Source organism: Anopheles coluzzii, chromosome 3 (genome assembly GCF_943734685.1).
Source record: "Anopheles coluzzii chromosome 3, AcolN3, whole genome shotgun sequence".
In the NCBI taxonomy this organism is placed as follows: domain Eukaryota; kingdom Metazoa; phylum Arthropoda; class Insecta; order Diptera; family Culicidae; genus Anopheles; species Anopheles coluzzii.
The window spans coordinates 24,359,551-24,385,311 of NC_064671.1; the positions used below are offsets into that span (position 1 = coordinate 24,359,551).

Genomic DNA, 25,761 nt, shown 5'->3' on the forward strand with positions numbered 1-25,761 from the left:
GATTGTCAATTAGATGATAATTAATTGCTCTTCATTTTAAATTTGCATTACAGAATAATCTACATTTTTGTGTACTTCACTTTTTGTATATTTTTTCTTGTACAGACCATTTAATTTATAATATGAATTACTCACGGTTATGGTTTCACTATGACTTAGAGAAATCATAAACGTAAACTGAAAAATAACATAACGGTTATTTTGATAACATAATATTTTGTATACAATTGGAATTACTTATAGACTTATTATAATAAGGAATAGACTTATTAATGGAAATATATGTCGAATTTTGATGAATTAATTGAATCAATCAAATGATTTAATTGATATCAAATGTAGGGGAAACGGGGCAAAATGGGCATGTTAAGCAGTTTAATGAATATTGCTTTGAATTTTCCACAAAACACAATTATTGTTACAGTATTATATGCCTCCACGATTGATCTATGGATTAATATTGTAACGTAGCCTGAAAAAGACTAAACATATAGAAAAAACGTAAAATAAAAGTTGATTTTGATGATGAGATGTTATTTTGACACGCGGGGCAAAAAGGGCATATGTAAATGAACCGTGATATGTCAAAACACTGCGCCAATATGGGCCGACAACAACAGTGCTTGGGTAATGGTCAAAGCTTTTGCGCACATTTCGTGAAATGTATTCTCTTTCTATCTTCCGTTTTGCTTTTCGGGAAAGCCCTTCAATGTTTTTAACCACCTTTCAATCCACTAAATCGAATCTTTTAAAGCTGTGCCTTTTAGCATTGTTGTATGTACAAATAAAACATCATAACCTCACCAACCGCCATAAGTCAAAAGCATTTGCCCATTTTGCCCTACGTGGAGCATTGTTATATTGTTTTGTTACAGTGGAACGCCGTTTATCCGGGTAACTTTTATCCGGCTATCTGTTAATCCGTGCTGTTGAGAAATGATTAAGGTCAATACAAAGGTGACATTGCGTTCTGAGGAGGATATTAAAAAAAAAAGTTTATCACAGCACATTGTCATAACAAAAAACACTATAATTCATGGCAAATCACAAATATTCTCATTGGAAAAACATGATGTTAATAAAAATTTGCTAATTTGTATCAAAACATAAGATAAACCTCAAAAAAAAATCAAGAACTTGTGCTTAGATACATTAATTGACTCATTATCCGTGTTATTCGCATATCCGGGCAAGGTCAAGTCCCGATGAGCCCGGATAAATGGCGCTCCACAGTATATTCATAAAAATACGCATTCTTCAGACAAATTGTATCGAGATATCATAACTTAACAAAATAACAAAACAACTTAATAACAAAATATACCACGTAAGACTTTAACGCATCCCTAAGACATGCGCTTAAAGCTTATTTTCGAAGTGGAAAACATTATATCAATATACTGCAAAATCTTGTCTTGTATTTAGCTATGGTTATAGGTTAATTAAGGTTTATAAAACATACGTGGTGTGCATAGAACACTCTAATGAATACATTTTGAGCCTAGAATTTTATCCTTACTATGAAGCAATGCTTAAATAAAGGGGGGCTCTTTTTGCCTCGCATGTTCAGTTTACCCTGTTTACCCCTAATTGAATCAGCTTTAGTTTAAATGATAGAGAAAGAACATAATTTTCATAATTTTGGGATACATTTTTGACTTTTTTTCATTGTAAAATGAACTTTATAATTTAGAAAATGGACTCTATAGCACCCTTTTTAGATAAATCCAATAAGATTTCCCATTAAGAATAGTAAATGATCGATTCAAACTGCTGGCTTAAACACTATTGGTTTGAAGTTACAGAGGTAAAAACGTCCTCCTTCCATATACGTTTATCATATCTTGTTGCTCGTTTGCAGTCCCACAGTGAACCTTATTGCGAAAGGCATTCGCACGATTTGTGGCCTGAGAGACACCTGCTCGATATTGTTTTCCCGCTAAAAACATTTACCTTTCATCTGAACGAAGTGAATAGTTTCCTCGAATAAATGTTTCAACATTTGGCCCAATTGACACGTGGACACGAGGACACGTGGACAGGGAAGTGATCATTAAGATCACCAAGCAGTTGAGGACTACCGACCAAGTTACCTAGCAGTTGACGACTACCGACTGCCAGTAATTGATAGTAGTGTTTCATTAGTTACAATTGTTGACCGCCACAGTGACTGCTGATCAAATTGGCGCTTTTGTTAGGCCTTTTCCACAGAGATGAAGTAATCCCTTTTTCCTATGCAGCATACATTCATGACGTTACTACATAATCGGATTAAAAAAAAAAACACCGTTTCCGATAGCTTCGTTGCCATTTTACTGCGAATCCATTTCCTAACTTGATCCGTCGCACGCTGTTTCTGGTCGCTGGAATCTTTCTTAAACGTTCTCGGTATATTTAATTTGCGTTTCAAGTACACCGCTCTCAGTATGTGCGAGTGAGTGTGTGGGGCTTTATTTGCTCAGTGTGATGAGCAGCTAAACGATGGTCATTAGAAAAAGACAACCAAAACAGAAAAAAACAGCCAGCAAATGGACGGACCTATCCATCTTGAACGGCAGGCAGGGGCGATGATACTGTCAAGAAAACATGCCCTCTCCCAGGGCCCCGCAAAAAAAGGGATGGCACATAAACAAACCAAACCAAACAACAACAAAAAAACTGGTAAATAATTGCTTCCACGAGTTAAAAAGTGCCACTAATGGCAGTTGATTTTATAACTGGAATCGAAATGAATAATTGGCCTCCTCCTTTCGCAGGAGAGGTGGGTAGGCGGGTGGATGGGTAATTCCATCGTGGAGTGTATGGAGTTTCAAAAAAGCAAAGTTGGATACTTCACAGACTCTGTAGCAGTAGAGATACAGACTTGCAAACCTGGAAATCGAATCGTATCTGCTTCTAGTCCCACCATTTGTAAGACAAACAGCGAAAAAAAGATTCGACCGTTTTGTTCTTGCACAAGATGGGTGAAGTTCCCGATCGAATACTTAATGAATTAGCCGTTTAAAACTGTTGTTTTTTGCGGGTGTTTGTTTATTGTTGGCCGACACGGATCGATCGTGTAAAGGACCGCTAGTAGCAAAGGTAACAGAACTACTTAACAATGTTTAATGTTCAACAATATTGCACAACAAAATACCTTTAAAACAATTCTACAAATGTTGGGCCATTCTTTCATGCGAAATTGTCATGTTTTTGATGAAAAACAGCATTTTTTATGCCCCAAAAATGCTTCATGAGTGATAAGACAGTACATTTTAAAATGGTTTCATACTGTCCTAAACGATCAACGTTTGCCAGTAACACTTGCCTTCCCTCGCTAGCGATAGTTAAACGAAGGAAAGCACCTTTTCCATTACTATTATGACCGTCCGAAGCTTTGAAGCTAGCGAGTCAGTTTTTGTTTGTCAGTTAGATAATGAGTACCGGTTTTTTTGTCTTTTTATTACACCTGTGCTTTTGTGGCTTATATCATACACCGTTTCGTTCTTTTTTTGCTGTTGTTGACGATTTAACAGTCGACGAAATAATTTCAAATGCAAAAAACAGCACAACCTGTGGTGTGGTCAGTCTAAAGCCAGAGCCCCAGAGCCGCTATGAAGTTGCTCTCGAAACAGCCGGAACCATCCGTTACTTAAAAAAGATGTCCACCCTTTTCGTAGAGTGACCGTTAGCAACGAGCTCTTGTACAATTTTAAGTGTGCAATGAGATGAGTTGTTTCCCTTCCAGTGCGTGTTGTGTGGTTTTTTTTTGTTTTATTTTTATTTAGCTTAACAGACTGAAAACAAGTTAATGTTGTCTGTTGTTAATGTGTGTTGATTCAAATGATAACGGTTCAAAGGTCTAGTAGTCACTGTTATGGAACAGGTACGTCAAACTCTCTTGCTGTTGATCATCTATCAAAGTGTGTCAATTTAATGAGCAATTTACCTATAATTGGGCCACACTGTTTTCTAGCTAGCTTGATCTAAAAAAATCCATGTCCTTTCAAATTTCAAATCCTTTTGAACATTATCAACTGTACGGTGACTGCGATCATAGATCATTTTACGCCAGATCGCGATCGCGTGTCAGCATTGCAAACACAGTTAAAATTTGTCTTAAGGCCGGGGGACACTGTCCGTACTAGCTAGTTTAATTTCAATTTTCACTATCACGCACCTGGCGGCGGCTGGTGGAAGCTTTTTTTGGTAATCGAGGGAATGGTCGTGCCGGATCTCAAAATTAAGTAGTTTTGCCATCGTTTTTTTGCCATGAAAATGGATGCAATGCGTGCAGAACATGTGTATCTACTTTTTGCAAAACTTTTCTTGTCTGATTTAAGTAAAAAAACATGGAAAAATAACATATTTTCTGAAGCGGCTCCAAATTGTTTGGAAAAATGATTCGGTTAGTCGCCGCCAGGTGCGCTAGTGAAAATCAAAATTACACTTGAGAGTACGATCAATGTAGCCCGGCCTTAAAATGATTGTTTATGATATATCGAACTGCTCAGAGACGCTGCAGGAAATTAGTGCCTCTTTAGCCCTTTGATTATTCTTTTAAAAATAGGTTATAAAAACTGACAAAGTAAGTGGGACAATAATTTCACAGTAGTTGTGTTGAAGCCACATTCATTAAGGTCTTTCACCAGCCATGCGTGGATTAGAGCATCAATGTAGATTTTTGTGGCAATTGAAGCATTCTTTCCGAAATTTGCCTCTGTTGTATTTTACAGAGCTGTATTCATCCACTTGTGCTTGAGATTGTCTGATGAATAAGAAGCATGAGACAGAAGGCAGAAAAGTTTTGTACAACTTGTGATAATTCCTAGTTTTGCTTTAATTTGAAGGCCAGCACAGAGGAAAAATGTGGCGATTGTCTTGGATGGAAAGCGGGCCAACTCTTTAAAAATGCATTAATTGAACAATGCTGATTAAATAATGATAAAATTGAATAAAACCAACGGGAATCGAGAAAACCGAAGGGGATACAATAGTATGAAGGTAGCAACCCCTAAACAAAGACGATTAATTCATAATTTCATTAATTCATAATATTTAAAATTTACATTTTCCGTCGCTATTTCGTTCAGCAATTGTGTACCATCGTGACCATGTTTCCTGGTTTTTTTTGCTTCATACAAAATAACACTTTTCTTAAAAACCGTCAAATGGCTCTTTGTTACAGTTTCCTTCTAACAGTGCAAAAATTCATACAGGTACTGGACACTTTCCTCCCTTTCCTCGGTCGATTTTGACCGATGAGCAGTTGTACACTATCTCCAACAAGAGGTTAACAAAAAAAAAAAACCCTATTTGCAACAAAAAATATATTCCAGTACACCAGAGGGTGTACACCCGGGAGGAAAAAAAATCAAATTACCATCCACACCGAGGGTGCCGGCTCTAAAACTGGCGATCTGCGCGCTGCTGCGCTGATGAGCCGACAAAATTAATGAACTAAAAAAATACACATACATTAAGATCACGATCGAACGGTGCTTGCATGGGGAAAAAAGGGAACTTCCCTCCTCCTTCCATCCTCCCCCCCCCTCCCCACCGTTCCGGTAACGGACCATGGTACCGGTCTTCCCCAAAATGAAGGGTTAGCCACGGGCAGTGGGACGTTATTATTTTTTTTTTTTGTTAACGAAAAGAAAAGTTGAGTATAGAAAAAGCTCCAAGCTGTTGGATGGAAACAAAGGCAACCGCAACAGCAAAAAAGGGGCAAAAGAAGGGCCAATGGGGTGTCCAGTCCAATACACTCAAAGGCGTCAAACGCGGCACTGGTGTGCTTGCGCGCGTTAAACGGTAACTCGATAATTGATTGCTGAAAAAAAGTAATTAACTATCCCGAGAGGGACCCGTTCATTACCATACCCGCGCAATTACACTTTGGCGGTCGGACAGGGTTAGAGCGCTTTGGGTGGGAGGCGAGCGCGCATGTGGGACAGTGAAAGAAGCGACGAAAAAAGGGGAGCCTAAAGCAGAAGACTAAAAAGGCTCCGTCATCGTGCTGACCATCATCTGTGTAGATCTCCCGTGAAGGGGAAGCAAAGCCGTTGGCCGTTGGTCAGTGGCGCTCGAAGACAGCGTGCTGTCGTTACGCGTGATCTTCGTTAGCGTTAGAGGGGTTTGATGATGGAGAAAGGGAAAGAAACGGGTGGCACAGTTAATGCGAGATCGGTGCAGCTTCGATCGGATGCTGCGATCGCATGAGCATCGAAATCATTCGGGAGAAATTGATGATTTCCTACAGAAGCCACGTGCGCCCGCTTATGCTAATTTCGTCTTGATCGTGTGCCCTTTAAGTGGTCTCTCGGGGAGTCATTGAAGTACGAAATATGATAGTACTACTACATAAATGTCTCATTTGAATGGAAGGCTTTGCCTGTAAACAAAGGATCAATGAATTTTAAATTTCAATACAGGTTTCGTTGTTTACTGCCACCAGTTGAAGGTAAAAGTGACATTCATCTTGTTTTGTAGGTTGGTTGATATAAAAAACCCTTTGCAAATGATAAAGATGTTGTTAATGCTGTGTCCCTGAACAGCTCCGCTGTTGTCCGAAATGCCCAACCCATGCAGCCCGGTGCCGGTAGCAGCTGATCTGATCTGTCTGTAATTACAACCCGCCATCGATCGGCCCCATCCACCGCACACAACTGCGCTTAACGCGTATCGAATGTACGCAGCATCGTTATCACTTCCGGTGATTTCACCAAAAGAAGCAGCTGCTCCTACTGCTGCTGCTGCTGCTGCTGCTGGGTCTAGTAGAGTTGGATCGGACTTCGGATCACGGACGCGCCTCAGTAACAGGTGATCGATTCGCGTCGATCAATGTAGCAGGTCTATCTTGGACAGCGCTTCCGGTACCGAAACATGAATGAATGGGTTTTGGGTGCGTGAGTGAGTGAGCGACAGCTGACCCACAGAGCGCTGCTGCCCTGCGTTAATTGATAAGCGTGACCATCGTTTCATTCATCGATTTCGCGACAAGGAAACGGTTGCCGATCGAACTGTCGGTGAAAGAGGAGATCGGTGTGTAGCGTAAGAGCGTTGCTCTTTAAAATTATGTTCTACACTCGATGGTGAATGAATGAATGAACGATGGGATGTGTGTAGTGGTTTTTTCCTTTTTAGTTTCATTCAATAATTACTCAAATTGCGCGTACAGATGGTGGGGTATTTTTTTAACGAAAATTCGAAATCTATAATAAGACATCGTGTTTCGGTGACACTTTAACGGTTATCTAGGATGATTTTTTTTTACAAAATTCAGAAAATGTTTAATAATACTCCTTCTTCTACGATGACCAACACACAATGACAATTAGTTTTGCGATTCGGACCAAGGTCGTTTTGATGGCGGTTATTCGTCTTTCCAGTGTGCGAGACATTCGGTTTATTGACCAGAATTGATCCTAAGATAAACAGTGTTGTTATGTCGTGGGATTCAGTGCCCCATACTACTAAGGGCAGTTTGAAATCTCCAGAGCTGTAGATAGGCCCGATGATGGATGTTTGATCAGTCCTACGGTTTGTTTCATATAATTTACTTTGTTTTTTAGGGATGACGGCTTTTCAATAATATATTCCTCAAGATATTTTCCACCTGTTGGTTTGCCTTATACCGGTCGTATTCGATTTAATTACTATCGTTTGTTACACTTGATTCTTGGCATGACTTTAGTGAATTTTAATAATTATCTTGAGGTCTATCTAACTTTGAGGTCTTTCGCCTCTTAAACTCGTTAACTCATGTGTACAACAAACGCACCAAAATGATACTATTATTTGGATATTAAAATCCAAAACTCATTCCATTTGCTTGCCGACCTCTGCCCATAGAGGATGAACCATATTACTTAACATTTTACGAGCGTTTGGCTCAGGCACGTGCTTATGAACGAGCGGTAAAGACGCGATTCGCTCAACAGAGAGTGCTTATTAAGCGTAGACTACTGGCCGGAAGCGTAAGCAGCAAGCCGGAAGATGGAATAAACCACACTGAAGAGTGAAAATGAACAAGTCCATGTTAAATTAATGCCTCAATAGCGGGCTGTATGATCTTCTCCGTGAATGTTTGAGAGTTTTCGATAGAATTGTATGCTGTAAGAATGAAGTAAGTTAATGAATATGTCTTTTTTCTTCCTTATCTTACAGCAAACTAGCCGTTTTTGATGGGAAGAAGGCAATCCGTGGTGGTATACCGTTCGTTTTTCGTAAGTTTCTTTGGAAATAGTGAATATGCATTGTTTTGTAATTAATTCCATATTTTCCCTTCCTTTTAGCACAATTCGGTCCCTGGAACTTTGGCCCACAGCATGGCTTCGGCCGGGTGGTCCGGTGGACGCTCGAGCGTGCCCCGGAACGATTGCCCAGCGGTGACGTGGAAGCCGTCTTCAGCCTAATGGACAACGAAATTACACGCTCGATGTGGAACTATCCGTAAGGCGGTCGCTTATTTTTCGAATTCTTTCCTGACCACCATTGCTAACCTGCGATCTTTTGTCTTCCCTTCTCAGATTTCGCATAACGTACCGGTTGATCCTGCGCGAGAAGGAGCTCCACTTCCACATCGGCGTGTACAACCCGAGCAAAGACATGACCTTCTCCTTCAATCTGCTGCTGCACACCTACCTGAAGGTGCCGGACGTGCGCCGGTGCCAGATTACGGGACTGCACGGTTGCACCTTTGTCGATAAGGTAGGACCTAACGTCCTGTCAAGCACCTTCTAGTTTCGGTGATACGTTAAGTGTGACAAATTCTCCAAAAACTTCTCAGACACGAGACGGAGCCATCTACCAGGAGGGCCGGGATGCGGTCACCATCAACGAGTGGACGGACCGGGTCTACCAGCACACGCCCCAGGAGCACATCATCACGAACGTGGTGTCCGGGCGGAAGATGCGCCTGCAGAAGTACAACTTCCCCGACACGGTCGTGTGGAACCCGTGGATGGAGAAGGCGCGCGAGTGCCAGGACTTTGGTGACGACGAGTACCCGAACATGATCTGCGTCGAGGCGGGCCACGTCTCGACACCGGTCATCCTGCTGCCCGGCACCGCGTTTGAGGCGTCACAGATACTTCAGGTACTATGGTCCCAACAACATCTTTCGCGATCTTTTACTAACGCCCTGTTTCTGCGGTTGTGTTTTTTTCTTCTTTTTTTGTAGGTTATGTGAGTAGAAACCCCGGGAGGTACTGTGACCCGCAGTAAAGGTTCCTCCCGAGCAAAATCCAAAAAGAATCAGCAACAACAGCAACAACAGCAGCAGCAGCAACAGCAGCAACCACAGCAACAAACATCTAATCAAACACAGCAACAAAATAATCAACAGCAGCAGCAGCAGCAGCAACAGCAACAGGCACAGCAACAGGCACAGCAGCAAGCCCAACAGCAGGCTCAACAGCAGGCCCAACAGCAGGCCCAGCAGCAGCAACTTCAGCAACAGCAGCAGCAGCTGGCGACGAACGCGGCCGCACTGTGGCAGGTGCCGGCGGCGGCCGCCGCTGCCGCAGCCTGCTGGAACGCCAACTACGCCAACTTCCAGACGGCGGGCGTGCTGGCGTTCAAGATGCCACCGTCCTGTGGTGGGCTGTGCGGTCCACAGACCAACTGTGAGCTGTGCTCGCTGAACTCAAACTAAACACTCCGATCAATACCGTTAATGCTGTTGTTTGTCGCACCGACAAGATGGTTGTGCTTCTTTTTAACTCTGCAAATCACGAATATTTGCGTGCGGCCATCGAACACGGTTGGTTAAAAGTCTCTCGGCGGGCGAAACTGCCGCGGAGACGTTTGGTGTTACCATCATTTGCCGAAAAACTTCCACCCGTTTGGTTCTTTCCATCGCAGTAGGCGGCGGTGAATCAATGTTTTGGGGATTGAAGCTAACCAACCGTTTGTTCGTGGCCGAGGATTTTGCTCAAGAAAGTGTCAAAGGGTTTTTTAAATATTTTTTTTTACTATTTTATATTTTAAATTAAGTTTTACCTTTCAATACGCATTACACCTTGCTGTTCAGAACGTCCAGGTGAAAGGTGAAAAGTGTGTGTTTTTAATTGTATAATCATCGGTCCTCTCTCGCTCTGAAGGACAGAGAGGAATAGCGAGAGAGAGAGAGAGTGAGTGGGATGGCATGTTTGTTTTCTCTTCTTTCAACGGAAAAAAAACTCTTTTAACCAATCTAGTAGTAAGAGCTATGAGAAAATGGAAATCAAAAACGTTAGCAATTAATTCGAGCGATCGTAGATAGCGATGGCAGTGGCAGCTTGTTTCCGTCCCGAAGCAAGGGCATGGCGTAGAAGCAGCAGAGGGGCGCTTTTGCAGCAGCAAGAAACTACTTAGTGTTAAATAGGAATTGATAACTGAAAACAAACGGGAAAAAAGGTCCGACCCGTCGCTGGGCTAGTAATAGGAAGAAAGTAATGGAAAAAAATGGAAGACAAAATTTAAAATCGCCAAAACTGTTTCAAACGTGTAGTAGCAGCAGCAGCAGCAGCAGCTGCTGCTGCCTTGAAATGGAGTTCAAGCTAAAGAGGAAAGTACACGTTGTATGTACGTCATGTAAGTAAATTGGGGCTAGCGAAGTGTTTGTAGTTAGGTTTAGCAATCGATCGTTCGCTTTTTTGTTTGCTTTCCTTTGAATAGCAGTCTTGAGAAGCATTTCGTTTTTTTGTTAGGATTCAAAATATTTCACCGTCGGTTAAGTTTTTATGTTCACCACTGCACAGAACTGCACTGGTCCGTGGTATGTTCCATAAATGATACGCCTTGATTGTAAACGTGTTACCAAATGGGTGTCGTCCTCCGGTGTTGTGAAGGCACTCTACTTTTCTGTTGCCACTTTGATTTTAAGGGACAGTTTTAACATTGTTTTTGGTGGTGTAAGCGACGACATAGTAGGGGTGCGAACAGGGAAGACGGATAGTATATATCGCTAAGCGAAACCCAACTGCTTCTGTTCCGTCTACCAGTGGTCAATTTTGTAAGAGAAATGGAATGGCATGAAGGTGAACCGACGATCGCACAATACCGATAGAGAGGGCGGAGAAAAATGCATATACGGTGTGATAAATTGTTAATATAGAGTGAAATACAACGGGCGGGATAAGCAAACATAAAAAAATCCGCATCATGTTCACACTTTTACGGCCTTTAGTTGGTAGATTGCTTTTTGTTAAAGCGAAAAGAAAAACTGTTACACAACGAAGCAAAAGATTCCAAAATTTTAGAGTTGTTTCTTTTTTGGTTAGCTACATGTACTTTTAGTTTGTCAGATTTCAGCATTTAAAGGGTAGGGGGGAATATAGGAGCAGCTACCAACTATTCAAACAATGTAATGTATACGAAAGGGCAACAGACAATGAAAACAAAAACAAACTCCTGTACATACGTGTCACGTGCAGTTATGAAACAATCCTACCCTATTCGCTCCGATAAAAAAAAAACATTTGATTTGATTTTTTTTAATCTTTTTTAAATACATTGCTCTAAACTAAACAAACGTAGATTTGTTGTCAACCGATCCTAACTGCTAATAGTAAAGGTTCTTCTAAATATTTTGCAACTTATCTACGGAGCATTATGTTATCGTGCTAATTTGTCCTCTTTTTTACCATCGTGTTAGGATATAGTGTTTTTTTTTTACGTTTCGGAAATGCATGTCAACACGTTGCGGTAACGTTAAATTGTGTTTTAATAAAAATATCATGGGAAGATACTTGAATTGTTGTTTGGCTTATTTTGCTATCCTCCACAGACGACATTCGACGACTGTTGGATTATGAAAGAAATTAACTGAGATTTAGTTTATTTAAAATGATTTCCCTATCGACCGGTCCAATAGTAGAATTGTTTTACAGTGGAATTGTTCAATAACATGCTCGCCCTACATTTAAATCTCATATATCATCTAGCACCTCCATCAGAGTACCGAGTAGGACCAATTCTCTTGCCGAAGATAGTGATTTTTTTCTTATTTTTTCGATCATTGGACCAATTTGGCTAAAAAAGCTTGATAACTGTACACTATGTATTCAAATTTTTAGTGTGATGAGTTTTGAAAGCGTTTTTTGCCATCTAAATTATTGCTTAGTTGTGTAGGAACAGTGTAACGTTATTGTAAACATGTTAAAAGACAATTTCAAATCAAAGAAATAGATTTAAAAGATTTCATAAATTTCTACAAACCGTCACATCGATTTAGTGCCGCGTTTTCGTGTACGCGCACCTTCACCTTGCTCGCAACTGTCATCGTTGCCCTTTCACTGTGTTGGTGAGCGCACGTTCCACGAACTCACCCTCCGCTTTCTGCTAGCTGTCAGGGGTGAACATTCGTCGTAAAACCCACAGCCACCACTCTTTCCCACTCCTCGGGTGATCACGGTTGAAAAAAAAAAACGCATCTTTTCTCGAAGCTTCCCTGGGCCGCACAAAAAAACCCACCTCACATTTTGGGTGCATTTAAGATCGCGCTTAGATTTCACCGCTCCCGGAAGTTGGTCGCTGCGTTGCTTGGCTCCATTGCCCTGTGCGTTACAACGAAGTCGTCGCCGTGCGTGAGTGTGACTTGACCGCCACCGTTTGTAAGAGTTGTTTTTGGCGTATTCTACTCGTTGTGAAAATAGAAAATGACCCGTAAGTATGCTGCTGCGGATAGTGTGAAATTTGTATTAATTTTCGCACCGGGTTCTTAAAACCCCCCGGATGCATTCCGATTTGTGTTAGAAGTGATAGGGTGAATCGAAGAGGGCGAGGCTTACGGGTACGGTGGGGACCATCCCACATCTCGGTGCGACGTAATGATGCTTCTCTTCATTGTGCTGTTCTAGATCGTAGACGGCGATGATGCCTTTTTCGCCTGCTTTGTTAGATTTCGGAACGAATTACCAGATGTTTTTTTCTTCTAACATACACCACTTGGTCTTGGCAAAGTGCTCATCATGTGGCCATAGTGGCCATTGCTTGCCCTCAATTGCTCAGCGCCGCTGCTGTAATCGTCTCTTACTCCCTTGTTGCTCGGGATGACATTGTTCGGGGCTTCTGGTACATTCGAAAAGCTTCTTCGGCTTGCAGCGTAAGAAGAGGCACGGCCGCCACGGTGGAAGTCTTTCGGGAGGAAACGGAGAAGATGTTAAATAATACCCTGAACCGAAGAGAAATCCGACTTCCCACTGTAGGTTGTTGCTTGTGTTTGGTGGGTTTGTGCGTATGCAAATAAGGTAACATATCAGCCTTTTCCCAACAAAGCTACGGCTTTCTGCGACAAGACACGCAGCATGCCATGGAAGAGTGGCGTAGGCGATGCTGTTGTGCGAGAAGGTGGAAAGAAAGCGCGCGAGAGAGAGAGGGGGAGATAGAGAGGCTTTGTTTATGTTTTTGCTTCAGCGTCCAGGGTTGTGTGGTGAAGGTGGCACTCCAATTATTCCAGCAGCAAGCGATCCACCATCTCTTACGAGATCGATAAGAGTGAAACTCATTTGTTACAATTAATTCTGTTACTTTTAATTTCACAGGTGGAAACCAGCGCGAATTGGCCCGTGCGAAGAACCAGAAAAAGAATGCCGGCCAGCCAAAGCAGCGGGACGATGGTCTCACACACGAGCAGAGGAAGCAGCGGTAAGTGGGGAGCTTTCTGCTTGCTGTTAACCCCCTTCTGCCTCAATAAGCAGGAACGATGTGTATAGTTTCTTATCAATTGTTGATGTGTGTGCCACGACACGAATTATGATATCGGACTGTGTCGTTCCTGTTCCGTTTTCTCTGGGGCTCTAGCCTTTTAACATCAATTTCGAGTTTCGTTGATTAGAAATGGGTCTTTCATGTGATATAAATTGACCAGACATGTTTGTACGGTGTCCGGAAAATTGATGATGACACACACGCAGCCGAGCGAAGGTTCTAGATAAATATTGGAAAGATAAAGCTCATTTGAGGATTATTTAGAAAATGATTTTAAAACGATCACTAAAAACAGTCGGATGTGGAAATATGGTTTTTTAAAAAAATGATGCATACGACTTAAATGATTTTTGTTGTTTTTTTTCTAAATTCAATGTTTCGATAATCATTAATGATAATATTTTGCTATATAAATTAAATTTAATTATTTATTACCGCCATTCTCTAAAATATTGCAAATTAATCTACATTTCCATCTATTGAAACAATTAACTAATTGTGAATTTGAATTTATTCTTGCCTTTAAGATGGTTCTATCGTTGATAAAGGCAAAAAGATAAACATTCTTATAAACTTTGCAACATGAAATTAAAGATATAGAAGTATTTTGAAAGTCTTAACCAAATTATAAAACTTTTGAATACAATTCAACATATTGAAGTATGAAAGAATTAAAAATATCAATTTACAAACTCGTTTATTTGCTTTTGTTTTGGTCATAAATGCTGAATTTATCTCTCCTCTTTTGAATTTATCTCTCCAGTGACGCTGACATCATGCGACAAAAGCAGCTGAAAAAGGAGCAAGATGCAAAGCATGCGATCAAGAGTTAATGTCCGTTCCGGACACGATCGCCCACCACAAACCACCACCACCAAGCGCCAAACAAACGCATCCTCTGTCCCTCATTTCTTCGTGTAAAACCAATCGCGAAAACCATAGGCCCAAAACCAATCGCACCAACAACAACACTCTAACTGACACCGGTGTGCTGCATCGTGCGCTCGGGTATATTCAGCTAAATTGAAAGGTTATTATAAATCGCATCTTGCAAATTCAATTCCCGTTTGCTTTTGGGGCTGCGTTGGCTTTTGATTCGCCTCTTCTTCGTCTCGACACTGTGTGCAAGATGGCCATTGTTTTTTTCACTGAAACCACCCGCACTCACACTGAGAAAAGGGTTCTCGGGTGTGTGTGCACCACCACCACCACGACAGGGCATTTCCCTTTATGTTTTCAGGCTTTACTTTTATACTATTTAGTGTGTAAGCGTGTGGGATGATTCAAAAAAAGGCCCACAGTCCAAACAGCAAAACCACCTCCCGATTAAAAGCAATAGCAACTGCAACTGCAAACTCAGCGAGCTCAAACCAAGCGAAGCGCAACCGCATAGTAGGCTGTAAAACGGTGTAATACAGCAGACAGCATAGGACATACACACACATACACACATACAGACACGCGTTTCAAGTATTGTTAAAGTTAGAACATGAAAGGATCGGTTTGTGGGGGGTAGCCTAAACACCTAGCGTCTACTGTGGTCGGTGTAGTGGGTAGTAGTACTAGAACAGGACACGCGGTTAGCAATAGCGCACAGTCAGATTTAAAGCAAAACATAAAACACATAAACAATGGGGACGGGAGGAGTACAATTGAATGCTTTTTCCTATGTTGACACGTACTCTGCGAAGTGCGAAAGGAGCATGTAGCCATACAAAAGCGTCACCGCGACTGGATTTAGAACATGTTTGTATGGATAATTTAAATGTGAAGCTTGTTTTGGTATAGTGTGTTTAGTGTAACTGCAGACCACAAACATTACACACAACCCTTCCGTGTCTGCATGACAGAGTTTTGTGTCTTATAGATGCTACTCCAGAAACAGAGCGACCAACTCAATTGAAAGATGTTGTGCTTGAGCGTTTAAACACAGGTGAATAATTTTCTTTTTTTGTGTTGTGAGTTTGCTTTATCAAAAGTAATATTCATTCAATAGAATTTGTGTGGAGCGTATGAGCGTGGTTTTGATGCTGCAAATGGAGCGCGTTTTATAGGGAATGATCGATGACTGATGAAGTAAGGGTAGAGAGAAAATGCGTGCAAAATACGATAGGAGGTTCATTTTTATACTTTTTTTTTTGCTACTGTGCTATTTTTTTAAATAATAATTATACTTAATTAAAACAAAATCTACTGCTCCCCAACCAAGCAAAAGAATGTTACAAAAAAAAAAAAACCAACGGCGCGCATACTACTAAGCTAGCACTATATGCGCTATGCGTTGGGATGATTAATTACCCATTTTTCTCCTTCTCCACCCTATATCCCATCCTCCCAAACGTAGCTGTGTTGTATAGAAGATCGTAAAGTAAATAGAATTAAACGCAAATAAAACCACCATGAATTAAAACTATTACAACAACGTGTGATGATCACTGGCTCCCGGCCAGGGGAGAGAACAATTCGAGTGAATCGTTTGAAAGAAATGCAACAATCAGCTTGTTATTGTGTACTGGCTCTAAAATGCTAATTTTATTCAACATCGTCCAACATGCCCAACTAACAATTATCAGCAAAGTTAAGGTTAAAATTAAGTAAAATGTAAAATTTGAGCAAACTAAACACAGACGCGTATCAATCTCTCTCTATGTGGTACGCGATCGTTGCGCGTAAATCATTAACGGGCACTTGCGTTTAAAATCAGTCAATAAAGTTACGAAACTATTTAAAAGCACACTAAAAGGTATTAAAACTAGCATAAAATGCACTCCAGGTTCTCTATCACAATACATGTGTGGTTGTAGTGCGTGACGATCGATTTCGCTCTCTCTCTCTCTCTCTCTCTCCCTCCTACATGGCACTTTCCTGTCGTTTGGCCAGCCGGTCTCGCTTCAACTTACCCCCGTACGCTTGGCCCATATCTTTGAGCGTCTCGAGCAGCAGCGATTTCAGCAGCTCGTCCGTAATGCGATCCTTCACCTCGATCTCCTCCCGATCGAAGTTGGTCCAGCGCGCATCGTCATCGTGCGTTTCCTGCTTCAGTATCTCATCCACCTGGTCCGGTTTGCGCTTGCTGGCACACCCGTTACCGTACAGGAAGGGCAACGATGCCGTGGCCGCACAGTGTCCCCCGTGGTGCAGCAAATGATGATGATGATGATGCAGCTGGGAGTGTGCGGGCTGATGTTGCTGCAGCTGATGATGCAGCAGCAGCTGATGCTGCTGATGTTGCTGCTGTTGCTGCTGCAGCGTAAGCTGTGCGTCGGACAGGACGCGTCGGATTTTCGCCCGTATGTAATCCTTCATGCAGCCCAGCGCATCGGGCGGATTGTGGAACACGAGCGGTCGCTTATCGTGCGCTATCGTGCGGAACGAGACGGTCGGTTCGGCTGGGCGCAGATCGCGATAAAACTCGACGCACATGTCGAGGATGAGCTTTTCGTACACGTTGGTTACGTGATCGGAGCGTAAGCTTTCCGGTGCGACGCGATCGCGATGCAACTGTTCCACCCGCCCGTCAATCAGCTCGTCGATGCGTGCGTCGGGTGGAAAGAGCAGCGCTAGTGGACTTCCGTTGGCGGGTGGGATGTACGGTGGCGGTGGTTTGTTGGGGATTTCGCGGAAGAATCCCACCTGCTGCTCGAGCTCCTTGATCTCCTGCTCGATCTGTAGCTGCTGGCGGCGCAGCACTTCCGCCTCGTTGATGATGTCCGGCATGCGCACACCGATGCTGGGAGACGGTGGTGCTGGTGGTGGCGTTGCAATGCTCTCCGTATGATCATCCCGACTATACGAGGTAGTTCCCGTAGCGATCGCGATCGTATCATCGCTTCCCACCGTTTTTGTGCGTAGTTTTACCTCTATTTTCGAAGCGACCTGGTCTGCCTCCTCCTTTGGCTCACTCGTTGAAGATTGTTCTTCCTCTTCATCCTTTACCGGTTCCTCCGAGGGTGGAGTAATTTCACCACCATATTCATCATAATCAAACGTGATCGTTTCTTCCGAACTGTTCTGATCCTCCACCGGGTGATCCGGCAGAGCTTGCGGTGGGGTTGCCATTAAGGGTGACTTCATTAGCGGCGTACGTTCGAACGTTTCGCTCAGCTCCTCCAGCTCATCGTGCAGCGTGGCGAGTCGTTTGGCTAATTCTGAGGTAGTGCCGCCCTGTCCGCTCGACGATTTTGTGTGAAACTCTTCGTCTTCGTAATCGCTTTCCGACGTTGGTGGTGGTTGATTTGCAGGAACATCCTCCTTGCTCGGGGTTATCCCCGTTTTCAACTCATTAGACCGTTCATCTTCCGGCTCTAGCTGATTTTTGTCCGATCCTGCCTCTTTCTCAACGATTTCAATTGCCATCGTTGGCGTAACAGTTGTCGGCGTGGTTGTGTTCGAAACGGACCCACTATCGCTTACATCTTCCAACGATTGAGCAATGGAAATGCTGGTAGCGTCACTCATCTCCAAATCTTGTTCTTCTGATGTAGCCACTCCGTCTGGTAGCTTTTCCTCCACCCCCAACGGAACGGACAATTCCACCGTGGCGCTACTTTCACAGCTGCTAGTAGTAGTGCTACTGCTACTACTACTACTGCTGCTTGTTGCGGAACCATCCTCATCGTCGATCTCCAGTTGTTCGGTCGTGTTGTTGAGCAGCAGCAGCATCGGCGGCAACGACATATCCTCTATCAACTGTTGACTTTCTTCGGCCACAGCAGCACTCACATCCGCTTCGTCTGTGCCTTCGTGCGGCTGCTCTTCGAACGACGTCGAGTAGCTGTCGCTTCTGACCGTTTCTTCTTCGCCCGCTCGGTCCCGCTCGGTGGCCGTTTCGTTTTCTAGCGCCGATTGATAGTGCTGCGTTGGCGTTTCCTCCAGTGTGTGGAACTCGACCGATTCGATGCTTCTGCGGCTGGCCGGCGGTGACCATCCGTTAACGGTGGAAGAGAGCAAACATTTGCCCGCATCTTCTTCCATCGGAGGTAGATCACACTCTGGAGCATCTGTGTCCTCCTGGGTGATGATTTCCGCTTGCTCCAACATTGCAGTTTCCTCCTTTGTGAGCGTTTCCACGTGCTCCGGCACTACTGTTTCATCCATTCCCTTCGCAACGATGTCATTTTCAGTTTCTTTTGGAACAAGTTCAGCTTGCGGTGGAACAACACGCACCGTTTCTTCTCCAGCAACCGAGCTTTGATGGGATCTATTCTCCTCCACACTTTCAATGTGACTGTCAACCGTTTCATTACCTCCGCGGTGACTGATTCCGATCGATTGCTCAAGCAATGCTTCCCTCAGCTGCACATCGTTGCGCTGGAAACCCTCCAGCACGCACCGTTTAGCATCCTCGTACAGGGCTTCCATGTGGGGACGGGTTACAGGATAATTGCGGGCCGGCTCGTACCGCTGCTCCTTCACACCCGTCAACCGGTACCACAATCGATTCAGCTTGCTGCCTCTCGCCAGCACAGTTTCTTCCTCCACTTCCGCTGCCTTACCGCCCGACGAGTCGCCATCATCCCGTTCCTCCTTAGCCCGGCGAACGATGGCGGGCGGGATGCTGTGCAAAATGCGCAAACTCTTCTCGATGCTTTCCACCCGTGCCTCGATCGACGTTTCTTTGCGCGGTGTGTGCTGCTGTGCGCCACCAGCGGACTCCAATTTGCGACTGTTGTACGCTAGTAGGCGATCCTCGACTGCAATTAGCTCTTCCTCTTCCCGCTCTAGCTTGCGGTGCCACTCTAGCAAGCGCTGCACGTGCTCCTTGCGTTTGCGCAGTTCCTCTTCACGGCGTAACAAAATGCTGAAAGGAAGGAAGTGTTCGGTTAGCATCCGTTTCTTTCTTGCATACACTCCCTCTCCTTTATACTTACTCTTCTAAGCGATCGTTTGGCTCCAGTTCTCGACCCCGTATCGCTATCTGTATCGAATTGCTTGTAGTCGTCGTAGCCGTACCGGTTAAACCGCGATGCTGGCTTTCCGGTGCGTGAACGGTGGCACTTACCTTGCGGGACGATTTGCGCAGCGTGAGCGAGCCGGAATTGTTCGCCACCGGTGATGAGCAGTACGAGGTAAGCTTGCTATCCATCACTCGCGATGTCAGCACGTGTCCATGATTGCCGGTCACCGTGCGCGATGATTCCGTCGATGATTTTATTGCCCTACAAAATAACACGAAAATGCATGAAAATCCACGTCCTTTCACAATTTTGTTTTAGCATAAATACCTGTTCAGCTCCGCTCGATCCTTCTCGAGCCGCAACAGTATTGCACGCTGCTTCTTCTTAACGGCCGTTATCTGATCCGTCATGCCCTTCTCGCGGTAGCGCTGCTTCTGAAGCTCCAGCCAGGCCAGCTGCCCCTTGGCACGGTTCAGCAAAGCTTTTTGCTTCGACTGCACGCGCGACACGAGCTGATCTTCCTTGCTGCGTTCGGTTTGTATGAGTTGATCAAACTGCAAACGATCAAGAAGAAAGGGAAAGCGTTACATCGCAATGAACTATGCAGTAGAAACACGAGTACACTTACCATTCCGATTGAAGAATAGCTTAGATTGGTTTCGGACACGGTTGTCGATAGGATGGACACTTCCAGATCGGTTCGATTGAACATGGCGGCGAGAAGATCGCTGTTGATCGTTGCATCCAAATTCTCCTCGTATGGCAGCGTATCGTTTTTCACTTGAGGGAGATCCTTCTTGATGCTATCTTCCGACAAATTGCTTACCATCGGTGGCACAGCATTCACCTTTAGGTCGTTTGCCTTTTCCGAATGATTGAAACTGAACGATTGTTCCTCCTCCCGATCCTCTGGCGGCAATTGTTCACTGATGCTGCTATCCTGGGAGACGTTTTGCTCGCCACCAGCAAGTCCTTTTTCTTTTTCATTGCTCCGTTTTTCAAAACCATCATGTTGATGCCCCATTGGCGGCAATTGCCGCCTGCGCAAGCTCTCCTCGAACGACGGCAAATACTCTTCCGGCTGCGGTGGTTGATTGTTCATCGTGTTGTTGTGACTATCCGACAGGCTGAATGAACGTGAATCGAAATCACTCGAGTGAGCCGTGGTGGTGTTACTTTTAGCCTTTCGTTCATCGTCGGTGACATTTGCTGGTGGATGATTTACAGCTCTTCGCGGCGAATCAATCCGTTCGTGGTCCATCGATGATGAAGATGAAGATTGTGAAGATGAGCTGTTGTTAGTGTTACTATCGGCGGAGTCGCTACTACTGCTGCTGCTGGCACTGCCCGAGTTACTGTCCGAGGAAGCTGGCGATGAAGAGCCGGAAGAGAAAGTTGTGTTCGATGATACTGCTATTGTGTCGTTGGCGTTTCGTTCCGGCACAGGCGGTGGCGCTTCTGTTTGACTTTGATGTTCAAAGTCATCACTGTAGTTTGAGGCCGTTGTTGTACTTGCACCGGACACTTTGCTATCTTGCAGTTGCTCTGTTGCTACCACAGCAGGCTTTGGAAGGACTGGTATCGGTAGCGATGTTTGCGTCATTTCATCACGTATCCTTAGCACCTCCTGCGGGAAGGGTGGAATCGCTGGTGCGGATGGGACATTTTTGAGCGCCGAGTAAAGCTGCTGATTAACCTCGATCACGTGTGTTAGGCTACGATTGAACGATTCCAACAGGCGCTGATACTCAAGCTCCCGCTGTGATCGATCTAGTGGTTGCGGATCATTAAACGATTGCTGTAGAGTGGTTGGAGCTTCTGGACGGAATGCGGCGGCAGCAGTTTGTGGTTTAACTCTTTCTTCGTTTTTACTTTCAAGTGATTTTGTGAGATTGCCAATGTGCGATGATCGAGACATGTTGCCGGGAGTGGCTATTTTCATTTGTGAAATTCGATCGACCGAAAGAGGACTAATGGGCCCGCCGCTTGCTGTGGCAGGATAAAATGGTGCGGATGTATCTCTATTGGATGGTATCTCTATTTTTGTGCTACTGAATAGCGGTGGCAGCGGTAGAGCAATGTCCGATCGAATTGAGCTTATCTCGGACGTAGTGTTTGGTGATGCGCATGTCGATATTTTCGTCACAATGGCCGATTCTCCATCGAGAGTATCTTTCGATTGTCGTTTGTTTAAAGCAATGCCTTCAGTCGGTTGAGTATAGCCGGTTGCTTTCTTCCTGATGTACGGTACACTTTCAATTTCGTTCAAATAAGCGTTATATCTTGTTCCAGGTAGCTGCTGTTGTGTGACTTTTTGCTTTTCCTCAGTAGCGATCGGTTGGCCTTTCTCCTCGCGAACGTTTTGCACGGCTTCGAGCTTTTTACGCACGGCCAATATGAAAGGATATGGATCGGGCTGGCGTAGCGATTGTTTCAGCCAGGAAGGAATGCTCTTGACCGGTTCAGCGTGATGGTCGTGCGCGGGACGTTCTTCCCTTGCAACAGTATAAGGACGTTCGCGATCTTGTGACACACCCAATGCGGCTGTTGTATTTGGCGCCACAAGCTTTACATCCGGCACTTGAAGTTTCAGTTCCTTTTCTGCCGCTTCGATCGCCTCGTCCTGATCCGCGTTGATGACTATGAGCTGCGCGTTTACCTTTGCGGTTTTTGGCAACGGTTTCAACGGACTCGGCGAAACAATATCATCCAACGCCATGCTATCCGTTTTGCGTAGAATACCAATTTTAAGGCTAGCTTTACCCGTCGTACTACTGCTGGCAGTGGATGGGTTAGCGGATCTCCCTGACGTCTTACCCTTGGCTCCTCCTCGTCCATCACTGCTACGACTGGCGGCTGAGTATGGCTCAGCAACACTTCGCACAGGTTGTTCTGGTTCTGCCTTCTTTAATGGATTACTCTGTTTCTCTTCGTTCGGAGCATTTTCTCTCTTTACCAGTCGCAATGTGGGAGTGGAGGCAAATTTGCGCAATCTCAACGTCGGCTTAACTGCACCTGCGCGGTTCTTGGGCTGTGCAGAAGCAGCACTTTTATCCTTACTCGTAGCAATCGGTTTGCTGGATCCTCCATTCGGAGTGCAAGAGACTGACCGTTTGCGTGCTTTTTGCAGGTTTTTTGATACCAACTTTTGTGAGCTCTGTCGGAGCGTTTCCAGCCGCTTCTTGATGAGGTCTTTTTCGGCGGCACCTTTGGAACTGCTGGCCGCTCCACTGGTAGGAGCATCCTTTTTCTCCAGCCGTCGTTTCGCTTGCTGCTCCTTCATGAATTCACGGGCCTTGGCGGGATCGTAAGATTTCTCCTTCTTCTTTACCTCTTCCTTCGGGGCAGTTTTTGTAGGGGTGGGTCTGGTTGGCGGTTTTGGCCGCACTGGGTTAGAACGTGTCGCTTTCGCTGCGGTTTCGACAGTTTCGTGAGATTCTTGCTTTACTACAGGTGGATGTTTAATACTAGTGGTTACAGTTTTCGCACCCACGGGCATGCTTTTAATACTTTCAGTTGCAGTCTGTTCGTTTGACGTGTGAACGGCAGTCGGTGCGGTTTCCATTAGCAACGAGCGACGAGCTGCGGGCGTTGGTGCAGCTACATGGACTTCCTTCTCCTGCCCGGCATGCTGAGATTCGACATCGATTGGTTTTATCTGCTCTCTCGGTGCAATCATACAACTTTCCAATTTTGAAATACCAGTCTTGCCGGTACTTATGGACTGTATTCCACCACGGGGCGCACTTTCCGTATCCGATTGGCCAGTCGATTCCACCAAACGAGTGACTTCGATCGCGGAAGAGGAGGACGGTACAGCCGGCAGGGGTGGTGTAGAGGGAGGAGGGGTTTTGTTTTCCTTAAAGCTTTCCCGAAGGAAATCTTGAAATTCGTGCGTCGCGTGCTCTCGCTCCGATCGCCGTGCTTCGAACTCGCTTTTGCTATCCTTATGCTGAGGCGAGCGGTGGATCGGTATTATCCGGTACGGGGCGCCGGTGTGATCATCCGCCACCGGCAGTGGAAGGTTACGTTTCTCCGTCAGGATGTTGTTCACTTTTGCGGCCACCGTTGTTCCATGCTGGGTGGTAACGCCGGTAAGACCCGGTCCAGCAATCGTCTGTATCGATTTCACCAGCACACCGGGGGCTTTGGGCTGTCGTTTGGGGCTGCCGGGTGGCGTTTTTAGCACCAGCTTTGTTACCTGCATCGTGCCATCCATATCGCCGGTAAGTGGCATCGATCGCTTCGCCTGGCGGCGTGGCGATAGGGTCACGATCTGTATTGCACTGCGCCGCACCGTCGGGAGTATCACATCGTCGAGCGGGATCCGTTTCCGATCCGGTTCGGATTCGATGGAGTACGTAGCGGAGTCAAAATCATCCATGGCGGTGTCAGTTCGAGGCCACGTCTGCGAGTGTGTGTGTGTTGAGGTTAGCTTTAGTCGGCAAATTGTTAAAATTCACTCACTAAATGGGTTACACAACCCAACACTGACAAAAATTGCATATTCTATCGCCGATGTGCGAATAACATTTACACCTTTTTCCGGTTTTACAGGTTGCGGGGTCGTTGGCCGTGATGGCGTCGTGGCGGTAACTGGAATGTTCGCTTCATTTGCGACGTGATTCTGCGAATTCCTATACACACTGATGCTTTCCTTCACTATTCGTGCTAACACAACACATTATTTAGCACATTTAACACGAATACTGGTGAAAAATGGGAAAACTAAACTTATTTTGGTGGCATCCTCACTGTAAAGCCGACCCTCTCGCGTCTCTTTTTATTGTTATTGTTTGTTTGTGTGCTTCGAATCCGAGGCAACGGTTGAAGGTAAGCACACTGGGAACGCTTCCATGCGGTTTCATCGATCAATATGTGCAAGAAAAAAAATCTTGGGAATATAACTTCTACTCATTTTATTCGTGTTTAATAATTCTTTTAATTCAATGATCCTTATTGTAACATTATGTTAAATACGCAGGGAGAATAAAATTACAATGCAAAAAAAAATGTTAAATTGATCAATCCGGTTACCACTGTGCCCACGGTGATCGATTCGCCGTGCTGGCTTGATGCGTTACTATGCGTTACATTTGTAACCGTTACACTCATAACCCTTGAGGAAGCATTTCAGAAACAGGACAAGCTTTTTGTTTGAAACAATTTTTCCGTTATGATTTAAAAGCAAAGGGTTTTTTTTCCAAATCATATCTAAAAAAATAAAAATAAAAAAAGGAAATTTTTACAAACAATAACGAAGTATGGAAAACATTTCCGAATATTACAATTGCCTTTCAACATTCATTTGATATCGTATTAAACTGAAAAAAGGATGAAATTCTTCAGTTAGTGACTATAACCAATCTCTTCCACTTTTAATAGAGATCTTTACTTTTCACCCACTTTCAGCTTGGTTTCATCACATTTTCCACCGTCGTCAGCTGCGTGCGTTTGGCACGTCTCGTTGAGAGTGGAAACTTGGTCGCGTGCTCAAACATCGTTCAGGGCGTTTCGTGAGCGAGAGCCGTGTGGTTTCGTACTACTAATTACTCCAGCTTCCGCTGCAACATGCATCACACACTCACACACACACCCTACATGGGGTCAGTCATGTGCGTGTGGGGAGGGCACTTGAGTGGACACTTTCTTGCCGAACCATGTCATCGTACATCGGTTATTCCATGTCAGCGGCAGGCAACACTCCTCGTGTCCTCCAGAAGCTGTTGAAACATTGGACCTTCCAGTCGGTAAAATGTCACACCGGCTTAGCCCGGTGCACGGACGACGCATCGACACGACGGGATCCGACGGTGAATGATTGGTGCCAGAGAGGGTAAGTGGCAGCACGAGCTTGGCTGGGCCGGGGGGAAAGGATCAACCGACATCAGTCACGTACTATCTTCATTATGTCCGCACAAAGGCGAATTTTTCATCCGTGCCGAATCGGCCCAGGGGCAGGTTAGGCAGGCATGAAGTGCGCAAAACCACGCGATCAACAAGATCACCAGCCTGTCTGGGAGGACTGCTCTTTCATGGCCCAGTTTGCGTTGCCAGCAGTTTCGGGACAGTAGTTCGGAAGGAATAGGTCAACTATCTCATCTCGGCTTGACCCAGTTATGCACCGAGGGGGCACCAATTGTCCATTCTGTCACCTACTGCACACACCTAATCACGGGCACGAGGAGCTGCC

At 44.7% G+C, this 25,761-nt stretch overlaps 3 protein-coding genes across 6 annotated transcripts in view; 2 read left to right on the plus strand and 1 right to left on the minus strand.

The window, feature by feature from the left end:
* Positions 1-9,275, plus strand: part of LOC120957021 (uncharacterized) — a 50,603-nt gene extending 41,328 nt beyond the window's left edge. For all 3 annotated transcript variants that reach the window (XM_049608628.1, XM_040378928.2, XM_040378927.2), the window contains exons 4-8: positions 8,146-8,204; positions 8,274-8,430; positions 8,508-8,688; positions 8,768-9,076; positions 9,161-9,275. In XM_049608628.1, the coding sequence (XP_049464585.1) occupies positions 8,146-8,204; positions 8,274-8,430; positions 8,508-8,688; positions 8,768-9,076; positions 9,161-9,169 (715 nt within the window). In that variant the 3' untranslated portion in view covers positions 9,170-9,275. The remainder of the gene's footprint in view (positions 1-8,145; positions 8,205-8,273; positions 8,431-8,507; positions 8,689-8,767; positions 9,077-9,160) is intronic.
* A 3,032-nt stretch (positions 9,276-12,307) lies between these two features.
* On the plus strand, positions 12,308-16,084 carry LOC120955762 (putative SERF-like protein). The gene is made up of 3 exons (XM_040376893.2): positions 12,308-12,627; positions 13,506-13,608; positions 14,435-16,084. Exons 1-3 carry the CDS (start codon positions 12,621-12,623, stop codon positions 14,502-14,504), a joined length of 180 nt encoding a protein of 59 aa, XP_040232827.1. The 5' UTR covers positions 12,308-12,620; the 3' UTR covers positions 14,505-16,084.
* Positions 15,102-24,379, minus strand: LOC120955761 (uncharacterized). Of its 2 annotated transcripts, XM_040376892.2 has the most exons (5): positions 24,064-24,379; positions 20,197-23,976; positions 19,896-20,122; positions 19,542-19,829; positions 15,102-19,471 (listed from the first exon to the last, which is right to left on the minus strand). In XM_040376892.2, exons 2-5 carry the CDS (start codon positions 23,950-23,952, stop codon positions 16,522-16,524), a joined length of 7,221 nt encoding a protein of 2,406 aa, XP_040232826.2. In that variant the 5' UTR covers positions 23,953-23,976; positions 24,064-24,379; the 3' UTR covers positions 15,102-16,521. The 2 variants fall into 2 exon arrangements, with proteins under 2 accessions (XP_040232826.2, XP_040232825.2); XM_040376891.2 differs by having other exon boundaries at positions 20,197-24,379.
* Between the last annotated feature and the right edge of the window lie 1,382 nt (positions 24,380-25,761).

Coding starts and splice junctions, on each gene's coding strand:
- LOC120955762 (XM_040376893.2), top strand. Junction 13,609..14,434: donor CACGAGCAGAGGAAGCAGCG/GTAAGTGGGGAG, acceptor TTATCTCTCCAG/TGACGCTGACATCATGCGAC.
- LOC120955761 (XM_040376892.2), bottom strand. CDS start 23,952: ATGGATGATTTTGACTCCGCTACGTACTCCATCGAATCCGAACCGGAT. Junction 20,123..20,196: donor GCTATTCTTCAATCGGAATG/GTAAGTGTACTC, acceptor GATCGTTTGCAG/TTTGATCAACTCATACAAAC. Junction 19,830..19,895: donor GATCGAGCGGAGCTGAACAG/GTATTTATGCTA, acceptor GTTATTTTGTAG/GGCAATAAAATCATCGACGG.